The 14,694-nt window shown below is 48.5% G+C and overlaps 1 protein-coding gene across 2 annotated transcripts in view; it reads right to left on the minus strand.

Moving 5' to 3' along the window:
* Slc35f3 (solute carrier family 35 member F3) overlaps positions 1-14,694 on the minus strand; it is a 242,414-nt gene that overhangs the window by 2,642 nt on the left and 225,078 nt on the right. For both annotated transcript variants that reach the window (XM_085843510.1, XM_085843511.1), the window contains 4 exons: positions 10,717-10,936; positions 5,579-5,704; positions 3,304-3,496; positions 1,448-1,537 (listed from right to left, as the gene is read on the minus strand). In XM_085843510.1, coding sequence (XP_085699636.1) covers positions 1,448-1,537; positions 3,304-3,496; positions 5,579-5,704; positions 10,717-10,936 — 629 coding nt within the window. The remainder of the gene's footprint in view (positions 1-1,447; positions 1,538-3,303; positions 3,497-5,578; positions 5,705-10,716; positions 10,937-14,694) is intronic.

Below are 14,694 nucleotides of genomic sequence, written 5' to 3' on the forward strand. Positions count from 1 at the left end.
CTCTCTCTCTCTCTCTGTGTGTGTTTGTGTGTGTGTGTAATCATGCATGTATGTACATGTGTGCTGTTTACAAAGATGAGGGGCCACTTCAGCTATTGTTTCTTGGGTACCCTCTCTCTCTCTTTTTTTTTTTTTTGCAATAGGGTTTCTCTCTTGCTTAGAGCCCATTAAGTAGGCTAGGCTAGCTGGTTCATGAGCCCAGGGAGTCTCCTGTCTGTGTTTCCTCAGTATTGCTATTACAGGGGTGTGCCACCATGCCAGCCATCCCCCTAGCTCTGAAGTACTGTCTTATGGATCGTTTTCTCTCCTTCTGAATAGGAAGCGAAAGGGGGCAGGCACAGCCTTCAATTGTGAGGAGACACATTGACCAAAGGGCTGGTGAATGGGGACCTCAGACATCTAGGATGGGGTGGGCAGTGCTGGGCTGTGCCTACTGTTCTGAGGTCTCTTCACACTGTGGCCACGAGGCACCTGGGAGAGTCTGATCAAGGTAAGGCATAAAGAACTGTGGGACAGCATGGGGAGTCGGGGAGGGGAGCCAGACTTCAGGAGAGTCTCTAAAATCAAGAGTGGCTTTGTTTCTGAAAACTCTACTGTGGATAGGATATGGGGCTGGGTCTCTGGAAACCAGTTCTCTAATGGAGTCAGGGGTCCAGAGGCAATGTTACAAGGGTATGAGGCAGAGGATTCTGGAGAGGAAATTGCAAGCTCAAGCCAGCATAAAGCAGCCAGGGAAAGGAGCCAACCACAAGGCCCCAGGACAAAGTGGGTTCCCATACCCAAAGGGTTCTGGCTCTCGTCCAGGAGGCAGAAGGAAATAACATTCCTGTCTCACTGGAGTGCCAACCTGTTTCCACATGACTGCCGGATGTGGCAAGTTCTCCTCATGAAAGTCACTTGCAAAAATTCACTCATTTCCTGCTCTAGGCTGCCCTAGGCTTGTTCTTTATTAGGATGGAGATAGCCTTGGACCTGCTGGGCTCAACTGGGCATTGAAGTTTCTCTGCTGAATCAGGCCTGATGGCACACACCTGTAATCCTAGAGACTGGGCAGGAGGACTGCAGATTCAAAGACTGTCTGGGCTATGAAGTGAGTTCAAAGCTAGCCATACCCTGTCTCAAAATAGAATGTTGAAAATAGTTTAGTGGTAGGGAGCCTGCCTAGTGTGCAAGAGGCTCTTAGTTCCATCCCAAGTACAGCAAGATAGTTAACACAACAACAACACAAACCTGTCATGGGAAAAGACTGTATGAAACAAAGGGTTACATACTAAGTATGCTAAATGCATCTTCTTTCTTTGTAGAGGTTGAACATGCATTATGCAGCAGCCACAGTAATAACAGATATGTGAAAGTGTGTGTGTGTGTGCGTGTACGTGTGTGTAAGCCAAAGAGATGGTGTGTTTATGACACACAGAGAGGCAGAGATCCATGAAACAATGCTTACCTGCATTTACAGGTACACTGAGGACAATTCCGAGAGACATCAGCGTGGGATACGTGACAGCAATTCCAAAATTTAATACAATATTGAATGCTGAAATAGAGAATTTTGAAGACTGGAGTTACCCATAACTGTCCTATCCTTGACTTCTGTGCTGGCTCATTTGGCCTCAGTTCTCGGACAGTCAGGAGGTAGGCATTACAAGGAGTCCTGTCATTCCATGAACTTAAGCTTTTTTCTTGAAGGTGCAGGACTGGAATTAGGAGGAGCATTTTAACAAGTCTCAGGGGGCTAGGGAAATGGCTTAGCGCTTAAGAGCACTGATTGCTCTTCCAGAGGTTCTGAGTTCAATTCCCAGCAACCACATGGTGGCTCACAACCATCTGTAATGGGATCAGATGCCCTCTTCTGGTTCGTCTGAAGACAGCTACAGTGTACTCGCATACATAAAATGAATAAATAAATAAATAAAAATAAACCTTAAAAAAAACCCGAGAAAACAAAACAAGTTTCAGAACCTGAGGGAATGGGTCTGAAAAAAAAGTGACCAAAGAGCTTCTGCTGTTCTCCATTGTTGGTTCTGTTCCTGGGTGGCTGAATAAGAGATGTGAGGTGTCCTTAGCTTTAATTGTCAACCTGACAGCCTATTCTCAGGTCTCAGTTAAAGAATTGCCAAGATCAGAGTGACCTGTGGACATGTCAGTCGGGGCCTGGGGGGTTGTTTTGATTGTTAATTGATGTTAAGAAGACTCAGTCCACTGTGGGCGGCATCAATCCTTAAGCAAGTGGTCCTGGGCTTCAGAAGCTAGCTAAGTGTGACCCAGCGACTGAGCTATAAAGCCAGTAAGCTGTGTTCCTCCACGGTTTCTGCTTCACGCTCCTGTGTGAGTTTCTGCTCTGATTCCCCTTAGTGTTAGACTGTGATCTGGAAGTGTAGCCAGGTGAATGAATCCCTTTCCTCCTCTAAGATCCTTCACAGCAGCAAAATGAAACTAGAATGAACTCCCGAGGGTCTCTGTCTCTTTTCTTCCCAGCAGCAGCCTTTACCTAGCAGTGAAATGCTAATGAGAATGGTAATTAATCACTCTTGAAGAACAGAGACATTACCAATCCCCTGTTGCCACTATGCTATTCAGAGCAGCAGTGACAGCTGATATGACAACTGCCACGACAATGACCACAGTTCTGCAAAGCCCCTCCTAAAGTCCAAGGAGATGGCTCAGCAGTTAAGAGCGCCAGTTGTTCTCTCAGAGGACCTGGGTTCAATTCCCAGCACCTACATCAGACAGCTCACAGCCTGCTTAGTAACTCCAGCTCCAGGACATCTGACAGACGCCCTGTTCTGGCCTCTGTGGACACCTGCATATACTCACTCCCTCACCCACATGCACATGTAAACAAAAATAAAAATAAGGGATTGAGAGATGGCTCGGGGTTTAAGAGCACTTGCTGCTCTCACAGAGGACACCAGGTCTGGTTTCCAGCACCCACACTGTGGCTCACAACCATCTGTCACTCCAGTCCTAGGGGATCTGAGATCTTTCTTCAGACCTCCACAGGCATCACATGGTCCACATACGTGCAGGCAAAACTCATAAGTGTAAGTATACACTCACACACTTACAAGGAAAGTGTGACCTGTGGACATGTGGGCATACATCTTTTTACATGCCCTACCTTCTAAGGCCACCCCCAAAGAAAATATTTAAAAAAAAAAAAAACCTTAAATAGTGTTCTTTTAAGAAGTCACAAGGACTTTGAAAAAGAGGGAGAACTGCAGGACAGCAAGAGAGCACAGGCTTTTCCTTCTGTGTCTGTTGCTATCTGCTGGGGCTTCTGCCCAGGCGGCTGCTACTTACTCAATAAGAGAATGGAAAACCCACAGAGGTTTCCCCATGGAATGTCGTCGAAGGAGTTCCAGTATTCCACCCTGGTGAAATAGAGGATGACAGGGATGCAGGTGATGAAGAGGATGTTGAACACACCCAAGATGGACAGGAATAAGGCCGCTTCTCCGAACTTGGCGCTGCCCAGCAGCAGCTTGAACAGAACCTGCCAGAGAGAGAGAGAGAGAGAGAGAGAGAAGGCGGTGAGGATAAACCCAGATCCATCTATGTGGAAATCTGGGGGCTGCCGGCACGGTAGGCACCACAGTTCCACTGGGTTTGACCTGCCTCGTCTGTCAGTGAAGCCTGATGAGGCTTGGTGGAGTTTCACAGTCCACATGCTATGTAGCAGCAGTTCAGGCTGAACTATGTCTGTCCTCATAAACCTTGTCTCCAGGAGTTATAGACCTGCATACTGCACGCGGCTGTTATATGTTATGTGCACCATGCTTAGAATGCAGAGAACTGTCTACCAGCCATGATTGCACAGCCTCTCTGGAGCCTCCAAATGGATCCTGACCCAGGACAATACTTTCTCTCTCTCTCTCTCTCTCTCTCTCTCTCTCTCTCTCTCTCTCTCTCTCTCTGTGTGTGTGTGTGTGTGTGTGTGTGTGTGTGTGTGTGTGTGTGCCTGAGGGTGTGAGGCTTAGAGATTGACCACTGGTGTCTTCCTGGATTAATTTCCTGAATTTATATATTGGGACAGGGTCTCTATTTGAACCCAGAGCTTGTCTATCTGGGTGGTTTAGCCAGCCAGCTTCCTTGTAGGGTCTCCCATCGCTCGCTGTCTTCCATGTACTGGGATCGTAGATGGGTTGCTATGCCCAGTTAGCACTTCAAGAGGACTGGGATTCTGAACTCTGGACCCCATGCTTGCAAGGCAAGCAGTTTTACCTGTGAACAGCACATCAAACAGCCATTCCCCCACCCCACCCCACAAAAAAGAGGCCTTTATCTGCAAAGATGTTTTCTCTGAAACAAAATTGAGGGACTTTGCTAGTCTCTGCTCCATCTTACCTCCCTTTGTAGAAATGGCACAGGCCTTAATGACCTGCGCTAGACTCAATCCTCCTGCAGTAGTCTTGTTTGCACATCATTTTTGATATTCAAAGGGCTGGAGACAGAGGACAGATGTGACTGTGTGGCCAGAAGCTGGACTCAGGCATCACCGTGGGCCCTATCCAACTTGTTTTGTGAATAAGGAGCCCAGCAAAGTGGCTGTCTGTCTGTCCTCATGGTTCCTTTGCCTAATATGCTCCCCACATATTTGCAGGCAATCGGGAAAAGGAGCGAAGAGCTTTTTGACTGCCTAGGTAGTCCCTCTAGACAGGTGCTATGGTTTAAAGGTGACATGTCCCCCGCAGGCTTGTGTGTTTAAACTTGTGGTCCCCAGCTGGTGGCTTTGTTCAGGAAGGCCAAGGAAGCTTTACAAGGAGGAGCGTAGTTAGAGGCAGAGATCCCTGAGAATGGGTGGAGCCTAGCTGGAGGAAGTGCTACCCAGGGGAGGAGCCTAGTTAGAGAAAGTGATCATTGGCTCTGTGTGTGTGTGTGTGTGTGTGTGTGTGTGTGTGTGTGTAGACATTTTGTAGCCCTGGAAACGTCTCCATCTTCTGTTCTCTATCTAAGGAGGAGAGAGAGGACCTAGGGAAGAGGAAAGGAGAGGAGAGGGAGAGACAGTAGCTAGGAAACTATGGCATGGAGCCTGACAGAATTGGTATAAGAGCAGGACACCCTGCTATGCAACAGTCATTTGTTGTCTCTAGACTGGCACTTAGGGAGTACTTTCCAACGACGTCTAATATTTGTCAAAACTTTGTTTTTCTTTTCTGAGGCAAAGGCTCAAGACAAGCTTGTGGCAATGCTCCTACCTCTGTGAGTGATGGCATGGAAGACATAAGCCACTCTGTCGAGCACTTGCCAAAGATACTTTTGTGTGTTTATTTCACAAGTAGTGTTTGAACCGTCATGGACTCATAGTGCTTGGTGCCCCCCTCCCCAAATCACACAGCCACTGAGTTATATAACAAAGCCATACACATAATCCAGTCTCCATGTCCCATCAGACACAAGCATGGATGGGTCCAGGGAACCGGTCTTTCTCAGCTGCCTGCCTGGACCCTGCATACAGGAAATATATACTCTTTTTTAGAAGCCCACACACCATCCTGAATGTCTGAAGTGACAGGCTGTGAGTCCCAGAGCTCTGCTATGCCCAGACCTGCTGCAAAGGTACATTCATTGTGCCTACCTTGTAAAGGGCTGACATGGAAGCAGAGCCCACCACCAGGGCTATGCCAATGACTGAGTGACTGTGGAAGCCATCGGCGTAGGTCATCATGACAATGCCAGCGATGGCAAGGATGGCGGCCACGATCTATGAGAGGGAGAAAAACATTGTCAGGTCATGGAGGGAGGAGACATTGTAAGGACTTGGAAGGAGGTGTAAGTGTTTTAAGAGGTAGGATGTTCCATTCATGGGTTCTTCCAGATAGACTCATGGAGCGAGAAGGGCTGGAGCTTACAGGACACCTATCCAAGCAGAACCAAACTGCTGAGGCACGGGTAGCCAGGGTGGTGGTTTGGCTTTGTCTCAGGCTGCAGCAAGGGCTGGCCACTGAGCCTTGACAGATTGGTGATTATATTCTGAGGACAGGTTCTTCAGTCATGACAAGGCCTGAGGGAAAGTACCTAGTCAGCACCTGGGAACTACTGAGTTCTCTTCCCATCTTCCACAGGTACCTTACAGGGCCCAGACTTGGTGTTTTTAATTCACAACAGGGATCACACGGTGGTGAGAGCAGAAGTTGTCCTCACTTTGACACAGTAGCCCTAGGGGCTGGCCATACCACTGTCCTTTGAGGACTGTAGATCACACCCTGACCGGGAAGTGTGGTCCTTTTCCTTCTCCTTAGCCGTTTCTTCCCTGGGTCTCTCCTCTATGCTGTTCTTAGCACTTGCAGGTTGTGGGATGCAATCTCTAAGGGAAAGAGTTCTGGCATCCAGAACACATGCCGAGTCCAAGCAGAGGCAGCTGTAGCACTCACAGAGCCCCCAGGGAACTAGGAGAGGGGAAGACCCTTCAATATTGACCTTAGTGGCAGCATCTGACAGCTGAGCTTCAGGAGCCAACACTGAGCATTTCCTATGCTTAAGCTCAAACCAGGGGGTTAGTGACACTCACCCTCTTTTATAGAAGCAAGACTCAGAGAGGTTAAGGAATCTGCCCCAGGGCCCACAGCTGGAGGTGGAAGAGTCTAAACAGAGGCTATTGGATAGCAAATCTGGTTTAACATTTAGATGGGTAACATCACCAGGGTGTGTGGCTAATCATCATTGCCAGCTTGAGGGGACTTAGACTCTCATCCTGGGAACACTAGACCTGTCTGTGAGGGACTTTGTACAGGGTTAGTGAAGGTAAGGTGAGTGGGTGGCACCACCCCATGGAGTGAGGAGAAGGCGAGCTGAGCACCAGCTTCCTGACTACAGGTGTAGTGTGGACAGCTGCCTTGCCATTCTGTCTTCCCTACCATGATGGACTGTGTCCCTCCAACCCTCCAACCGAGAGCCACAGCCAACTCTCCCTTCCTTAAACTGCCTTTGTCAGGTGCTTTGTCTCAGGAACAAGAGAAGCAACTAAAACACAGAGTGATCCAGGGCCTGCCATGCTCTTAGGTGTGGATAGAGGTATGTCTGGGTCATCCTGGGCTACCCTGTGAATGTGATGGCATCCTGGTACGAAGGAAACCCAGAGGAAGGGAGAGAAGGAAGGTGGGGGGGGAGAGGGAGAGAGAGAGAGAGGGAGGGAGAAAGAGAGGGAGAGGGAGGGAGAGGGAGAAAGAAGAAGAAGAAGAAGAAGAAGAAGAAGAAGAAGAAGAAGAAGAAGAAGACGAAGAAGAAGAAGAAGAAGAAGAAGAAGAAGAAGAAGAAGAAGAAGACGAAGAAGAAGAAGAAGAAGAAGACGAAGAAGAAGAAGAAGAAGAAGAAGAAGACAAAGACGAAGAAGACGAAGAAGAAGAAGAAGACGAAGACGAAGACGAAGAAGACGAAGAAGAAGAAGAAGACGAAGACGAAGACGAAGAAGACGAAGAAGAAGAAGAAGAAGAAGAAGACGAAGACGAAGAAGACGAAGAAGAAGAAGAAGAAGACGAAGACGAAGACGAAGACGAAGACGAAGAAGAAGAAGAAGAAGAAGACAAAGACGAAGAAGACGAAGAAGAAGAAGAAGAAGACGAAGACGAAGAAGACGAAGAAGAAGAAGAAGACGAAGACGAAGACGAAGAAGACGAAGAAGACGAAGAAGAAGACGAAGAAGATGAAGACGAAGACGAAGACGAAGACGAAGAAGAAGAAGAAGAAGAAGAAGAAGAAGAAGAAGAAGAAGAAGAAGAAGAAGAAAAGAGACAGATTTATGATAATTCTGAAGTAACAAAGGAGACTGGGTTATTTTTTCCTGAAGACTTGCAAGGCAGATTCCAGCCTCTCCCATGTTTTTCATTACCGGTTAACAATCAACAGTTAAGAGCTTCCATCTCAACGGGGCTGTGCAGAGATTCAGGGAGAGACTAGAGGAGCCAGCCAGAGCAGGCGAGGCTGCCCTCAGCTGTGGAGACAGACAACTCAGCCCTGTGGGTTCACTCAGGCAGGAAGTACCAGAGACAGTGACTTCCTGGGGTCCTAGCACTGGTCTTGAGGTCTGTGGATCTGACTGTGTGGTCCCTGCTCTCTGAGGCTTTAGTAGGAGGCCCTTTGGAAGGCGAGGCTGCCTTCCAAAGTGTGTGGGTGCTTTCCCATCTCACTTTCAAGATCCTTCAGTCAGAAGATCAGAGCCCAGGTCCTCATCTAGCCTGAGAGTTCAAGGAGGCCAAGTGTGGTATGGAAGGTATCCGCTGGCTTTATGTTCCATACACTGAGACACTGGAGGGTTCTGGATTCCGTGTGAAAGTATCCCCGCCTATTTTCTGTGCGACACTGGATTCTCCTCACATCTGTCAAGTTTGTCCTGTGGATTCACAGGTTCTTGATCCAACATCTCCGTCCAGGGCACCAGATGATGATCTCTCTTCTCTGTCTACTTTAAAGTCTCGGCAAGCGACAGTTCGGACATTGGTTCTGCTCATGGATGCACAGCCTTGTCACTGGCTCCCAGACTGAGCATTTGGCTACCATGTGAGAACCTTTGTCCCAGGACTCAGAATTAACTGTAAGCAGAGTTGGGGACAGGCAGAGCTATGTTTAAACAGATACCTCGGCAGCAACCACCTGGTGACACCAGGAGTGACCAGGATCTCCAGAGTATTAGAAGACATGTTTTCCTTATATTTTGGACCTGTCCACCACCTAGGTCACTAGAGCCACAGATGCCCCTTCCCATCTTCAATAAGCTGTAACTGGGTGACTGAAGCAATTATTTTAATCACACAAGTCTTTTTTTTTTTTTTTTTTTGGTTTTTTCGAGACAGGGTTTCTCTGTGTAGCCCTGGCTGTCCTGGCACTCACTTTGTAGACCAGGCTGGCCTCGAACTCAGAAATCCGCCTGCCTCTGCCTCCCGAGTGCTGGGATTAAAGGCGTGCGCCACCACGCCCGGCAATCACACAAGTCTTATTTGCTGCCCCTGCTGCCCCATGACCCCGCTTCTTGCAAGCCTTCTCCTCCACAAGGAGGAGCCTTGGTCCGATCCTTCACGATTATGAAGCTGGCATTGATCACCAAACCCCCAGGCAGGAAGCTACAGTAACTCCTAAGTCTTTGATAATTCCCTAGAGGCAGGAACTGCCCATCCCTGACAAGGACTTGAGTGGCCTCCAGCTCTCTCTCATTTTGCCTCATAGATTCCATGAGCTTTCTGAGCTTTGTATTGATCCTGTAGCCTACAGTGGGAAGTTCTTCAGTGACCAGCCATGCACTCCTAAAAGGAGAGCATGCCTGCCTGCACAGTGTATGCACGTTACAACATCCTGTCATCCACGCGGCCCTGTAGCTTCTCCCTACAGCACCCACTGAGTACCGAAAGCCTAACACAAACCTGTAGTGTGCAGGGGTCAGTAGAGAGCACGTTAAACAGAGGCTAGCATTGCCAGGCTCTATCCCAATAGAAGGGTATAGGAAAGTCTCCTACCCACAAACAACAAATGAGCACAGATCTCAACCACACTGTACTCTGCAAGTCGGCTGAATAGCTCAAGTTTACTCTCACCCACATCTCTTTCTGTTTCTGTGCCATTGACCTTGAAGCATCTCTGTCCCATAACAAAAAAATTTGCTCGGGACATCTGCATCATGCCCCAAAGCTCTATGGAGTCTCTTGATTCTTTGACCCCCAAGTAAAGCCTGCAAAGGCATAACCATGGGTTAGTGACCCCGGGACACCCAAGTCTTTAACTCTGAGTCTGTGTGAAGCACCTGCAGTCCCTCCAGACACATATTAGATCATTGATTTACTGAAGGCTTTTCTGGGTGGCAGCCTGGGGCGTGAGTTTTTATTCCAAAATTAACACTGAGCCTCAAAACAAACTCTCCCCCTGCTGTAAGCTAAAAATATGAACCAGCAGTTGACTCACGTCCCCACTGCTGTTTGTATAACTCAGGTGGGCGTAAGCCCACCCTAAAGGTGATGTCATTCGTCTCAGGACAGTGAAGCAAGGACAGAAGCAGAGGACCCGGAGTCTGCCTCTTGATGGTTGCCAGCAAGGTTAGGTCGAGTGAGGCTACCCAGCACTGGGCCCTGAGCTTCAGGAAGGAAGGAGGAGATGATCAGCTGTGTTCTAAGTGACCAGTGTTCTGTCCTACTCTGTGGCAAGGAGAAGAACAGCAGAGGCAGCCCCTGACCACCAGAGGGAGAAGGTAAAGAGCCACCAAGATTCTGTCCTTGACCAACCCCTCTCCTTGGGTTAGGCATCTCCATGTTCCAGCTGGGACTTTGCACTGCACTTACCATGCTGCACACAGCTGTCATGAACTCTAGCTAGCTCTCAATCGACTATGAAATTTTCTCTGGGAAAATTCTGGCCATTCAAGGAATGCCATTGCATTTGCCCACGATCAACAGTTTGAAGTGAAATCCCCACCCCACTGCCCTGCCCCACCTCTCAGCTCTAATTTAGCACTGGTGTTTCTGGCTACATGGTTCAGGCAAGGCCCTGAGCCCCTCCCAGACACATAAACCAGGTTGATTCCCTGCTTGGCATGAGCTTTAGGGGATGCTCGTGGAAATGTCGGGGATGAAAGTTGCTTTCACAAATGCTTCTCTAGCGTGGGTAGCAAGTAAGGAGGCCTGAAAGCCATAGCAAGAACCCTTCTGAGGATCAGGACCTCGGCCAGCAGCTGCTGCTTGTAGGGCGGGTTCCGGGCACGGCAGAGAGGGGCAAGACAGTTAATGGAGACCTTACCCTCACTCCCATGAATCTGTCCCTGAGAACGATCCACGACAGCAAGAAAACAAATGATTTGTTGCAGCAGAACAGGACGGAGACGTCTGTGGCGTTTATCTTCTTTATTGCGTGTAAGTACAGGTAGTTTGTGAGAGTCCAAAGAACACCAAAAGGTGCTGCCTTGGTAAAGAACACTTTCAGAGTCAAGCCATTGTCTCCAAAGAACCGACAGCATTCCCTAAAATGGGGGGAGGGCAGGGGAGGGGAGGGGGGGAGGGCAGGGGAGGGGGAGGGGAGAGAGAGAGAGAGAGAGAGAGAGAGAGAGAGTGTTAGTTATCATCTTGGGTTCATACAAACCATGACTTACCTTCTACTCAGCTAATAAGAAAAAAAAATTAACAGGGAGGGGGATGTGGTTCATTTGGTGGAGCGTTTTTGCCTAGCATGCAAGAAGTCCTGGGTTCCATCCCCAGCCCTGCAGGCACAACCCTGTAATTCCAGCATTTGGGAGGTGGAGGGAGGGATTGGAGATTCAAAACCATTCTTAACACACAGCAAGTTTGAAGCCAACTTGGTCTACATGAGCTCCTGCCTCAAAGTGGGGGAAACAAAACAAAAAAGGACTAGGTCTCCTAGTTGCGATTATTTTTATTATCTGTCGATGCATATTTGTGTTCTTGGGCCTGCAGAGGCCAGAGGGGATGGTTGGTCCCCAGGAGCTGCAGTGAGAGGTGACGGTGAGCAGCCCCACACTGTGGCATGATGTCACCGGCTGTTGTTCCTTCTGCTTACTCCATGGAGCTGGCAGCTTTCATGGCAGGTGTGCCAGGATTATCTGACCTGGAGACTCAAGTCCACAGGAGCTGACTGTGGGGTTCAGTAACTTTCAAGTGGAAGACGAAAGTCACTGGCAGGAGCATCTGACCCATGACTCATGGGTTGCAGGCTCAACAAGAGAGTTGTAAACTTACTTCAACACTGAGATCCATCCTGCAGCTTGACGATGTGGCTTTCAAGGGTGAGCATTGTGGGTGAGAATATCAAGTCACAATGTGTAGAGGCTGGAGCACCCCTGTGTGGGCTAGAGCATTTTTTATTTGTCTTTTCTGATGGGGAAGGTGGTGAATAAGAATGGATAGTTTTTCTTCGTGGTTAGGCAGAGATAAGCGCTGTAGAAAGACTTATTTGACTCTGTGTGTGCATGTGCGCCTGCATATGCATGCCTGTGTGGATTTTGTGCAAATGCCTATGGAGGCCAGAAAAGAGTGTCAGATTCCCCAGAAGCTAGAATTATAGGCAGTTGCAAGCTGCCTTATATGGATGCTGGGAACTGAGCATGGGTCTTTTGCAAATGCAACAAATGTTTATGACTACAGAGCCATCTTTCCAGCCATTGGATGAGCAGTTTTTGAGCACACGAATACATTCTGGCTATAATACAAATAGTTTAAACTACCTGCAAATCTTCTCCCTTCTTTGTTTGTTTGTTTGTTTGTTTGTTTGTTTCAAGACAGGGTTTCTCTGTGTAGCTCTGGCTCTCCTGGAACTCACTTTGTAGACCAGGCTGGCCTCGAACTCAGAAATCCGCCTGCCTCTGGCTCCCACCGCCTGATTCTCCCTTCTTTACACTATCATGTGAACATTCATGTCTCCCCTTCCCTAAGCCTGCCCAGAAGAGAAGCAGCTAGCGCATCCAGGAAATCAGGGTCTTACAAGATGGCACCAGGCAGAACACACTTCAGAAGAAACCTTTCAGACAATTCCAGATTTTCCAAGGAGAGTTCACTGGTATTTTAAAAATGTTTAAGCAAAGCAAAGCCTGCCTTTCTTTCACAGTCAGTGAAAGAGGCAGAGCAGGGGAGGCCTAAGGGATGATAAACATGGAGAGCCTGTGGAGAGAGGTGCTGAGCCATGGCTGTCTGGGAATGAAGACCCTGGTGAAGAGGATCCAGATTCGGCAAGTGCTGTCCCCAGAGGTCCCTGGTCCAGACTCACAGATGTGGTATGGCTCCATGGCGGCTGTCCAGAAAGGAAAGCAGCTGGCCTGTGACTTAGAAGTGGATTCAGGCCTTACTAATCCTTACAGAGTTTAAGAAAAGACATCACTAGCCAAATACCAAGTACGCTAGAGTGGGGAGTAGTCTTCCTGGAGTCACATAATATTAAAATCCAGCAATGGAAGAAAATTAAAATCAGGAGCCAAAGGAGATTTGATAGTACTTTGAATTTAATTTTTTCTAATAAGCAATCTAAAATGCAGGTTGTGTTGTTTACTGGTAAACTATGATGTAGGCATGGAAGAAACAAAAAAATTATTTGGGAGGGACCTGAAGTCCTGTGAGGAGGGAACAGGTAGAATAGCATTTCCGGTTCAAAGAACATGACAGAGTTTTGCCACCTATGCCGATCCTAGGAGTCCCGTGTGGCTTCTCAACAAGCCAGTAGAATGTTCCGGTTCCTAAACAGGCTACGAACTGATTGGTGGTGTTGCTGCCATTCTAGTTCCTTCTTCCTCAAAAGCTGGTGTCTGCTGTGAGATGTTATCATAGTGTTCCCACTTCACGCTCTGCGGTGTTGCTCAAGCCCCTATGGGTCCCTGCAGGAGGATGACAACTTCCTTCATGTCTGTCTTGATAGCTGTTACACACTTCCATGACTACACCAGCAAGGTCACAGGTTCTGTCCTGGTGTGAATACAAACTCACTTTCTGTTCTTCATAAGGGATCACCATCTGTTATGGCAAATCTCAAAGGTCCCTCGTAGGTCCTCACTCTTCGTTCCTTAGCCAGTGGTACTATTTGGGAGGCTGAGAAACCTTGAGGAAGTGGGACTGGCTGGTGTGAACAGGTCACAGGGGTGGGCCCTGAAAGCCATACCCAGCCCCTAGGTTGTTCCTGCCACACATTCTCTGCTTCCTAATCCATCAAGACATGAATCACCTTAATCTCAGGTTCTGCCATGCCTGCTCCACCATGACGTATTGAAGCCTTCTGCAACAGTGAACTGAGCTGTGCCTATCAGAGACTGTGCTAAGCACAACATGTGAAAGATACTAGGACAGAGTGCTAGAAGTCCACAACCCCACTGGTCAAGATCGGGGTGTGTGTGTGTGTGTGTGTTATAAAGCACGATTTGTGCTGTGTCATGGCCACCCAAAGGCAGCTGGACAGCTTACATCCTCTCTGCAAATCTATTTGACTTCTCCAAATCCTGACAGTGGTGGAAAAGTGGAGGAAGGGGAGACATAGATACACTGACTTCCCAAGCTGCTGGAAAGGTGGAGCCGAGTGGGTCCCTGACAGGAAGTAGAAATACAAGGGTTCTGGATCTGTGGACCTAGCAGAGTCACATCATGGACTCAGGATTCATGTCCAGAAAGGGAAAGTTCAGCTTGGCTGACCTTGTTTCTAATATGACCGAGTTGGCTAGCGAGCCTTGTGCTGGTTTAAGAGCAAGAACTGAGCACTAATCCATGCCGGCTGGCATGCTCACCTGTGTATGCCTCTGACTGCAGGGGGACCCAGATGAGCTGGGGGAGGGGGCAGAGATCCACTTCAGTCACAACAGACTCCTCTTGGTTCATACTGAGTGCTCTCCTGATGGCCATCCACATAACTGTGTAGAACATCCTTCATGCCTTCTCTCATTGATGCTCCGGACCAGAGACAGGCAGAAGGATGACTCTCCAGTGCACCCAGGTTCCTTCAGATCCTACCATCCAAGTCAGAGGATAGCCAGCGGCAAGATGTGTTTGTTTATGGCTCTGGCTGTGCCAACTGTTCTGGGTATGTCAACTACTGAATTCAGTTCAATGTCTCATGAGTCAATGAAATATAAGCAATACAAGAAGTGTGTGTGTGCACATGTGGATGCACACAGAGGTCAGAAGAAGGCATTGGATCCCCTAGAGCTGGAGACACCTCATGTGGGTAGTGGGAGCTGAACTCAGGCCCTGTGCAAGAGCAGCAAGTGCTTCTAACCATTGCCCCATCTCT

The sequence above is a fragment of the Mus caroli genome, unplaced genomic scaffold (genome assembly GCF_978045245.1).
Source record: "Mus caroli unplaced genomic scaffold, Mus_caroli_1 scaffold_10, whole genome shotgun sequence".
In the NCBI taxonomy this organism is placed as follows: domain Eukaryota; kingdom Metazoa; phylum Chordata; class Mammalia; order Rodentia; family Muridae; genus Mus; species Mus caroli.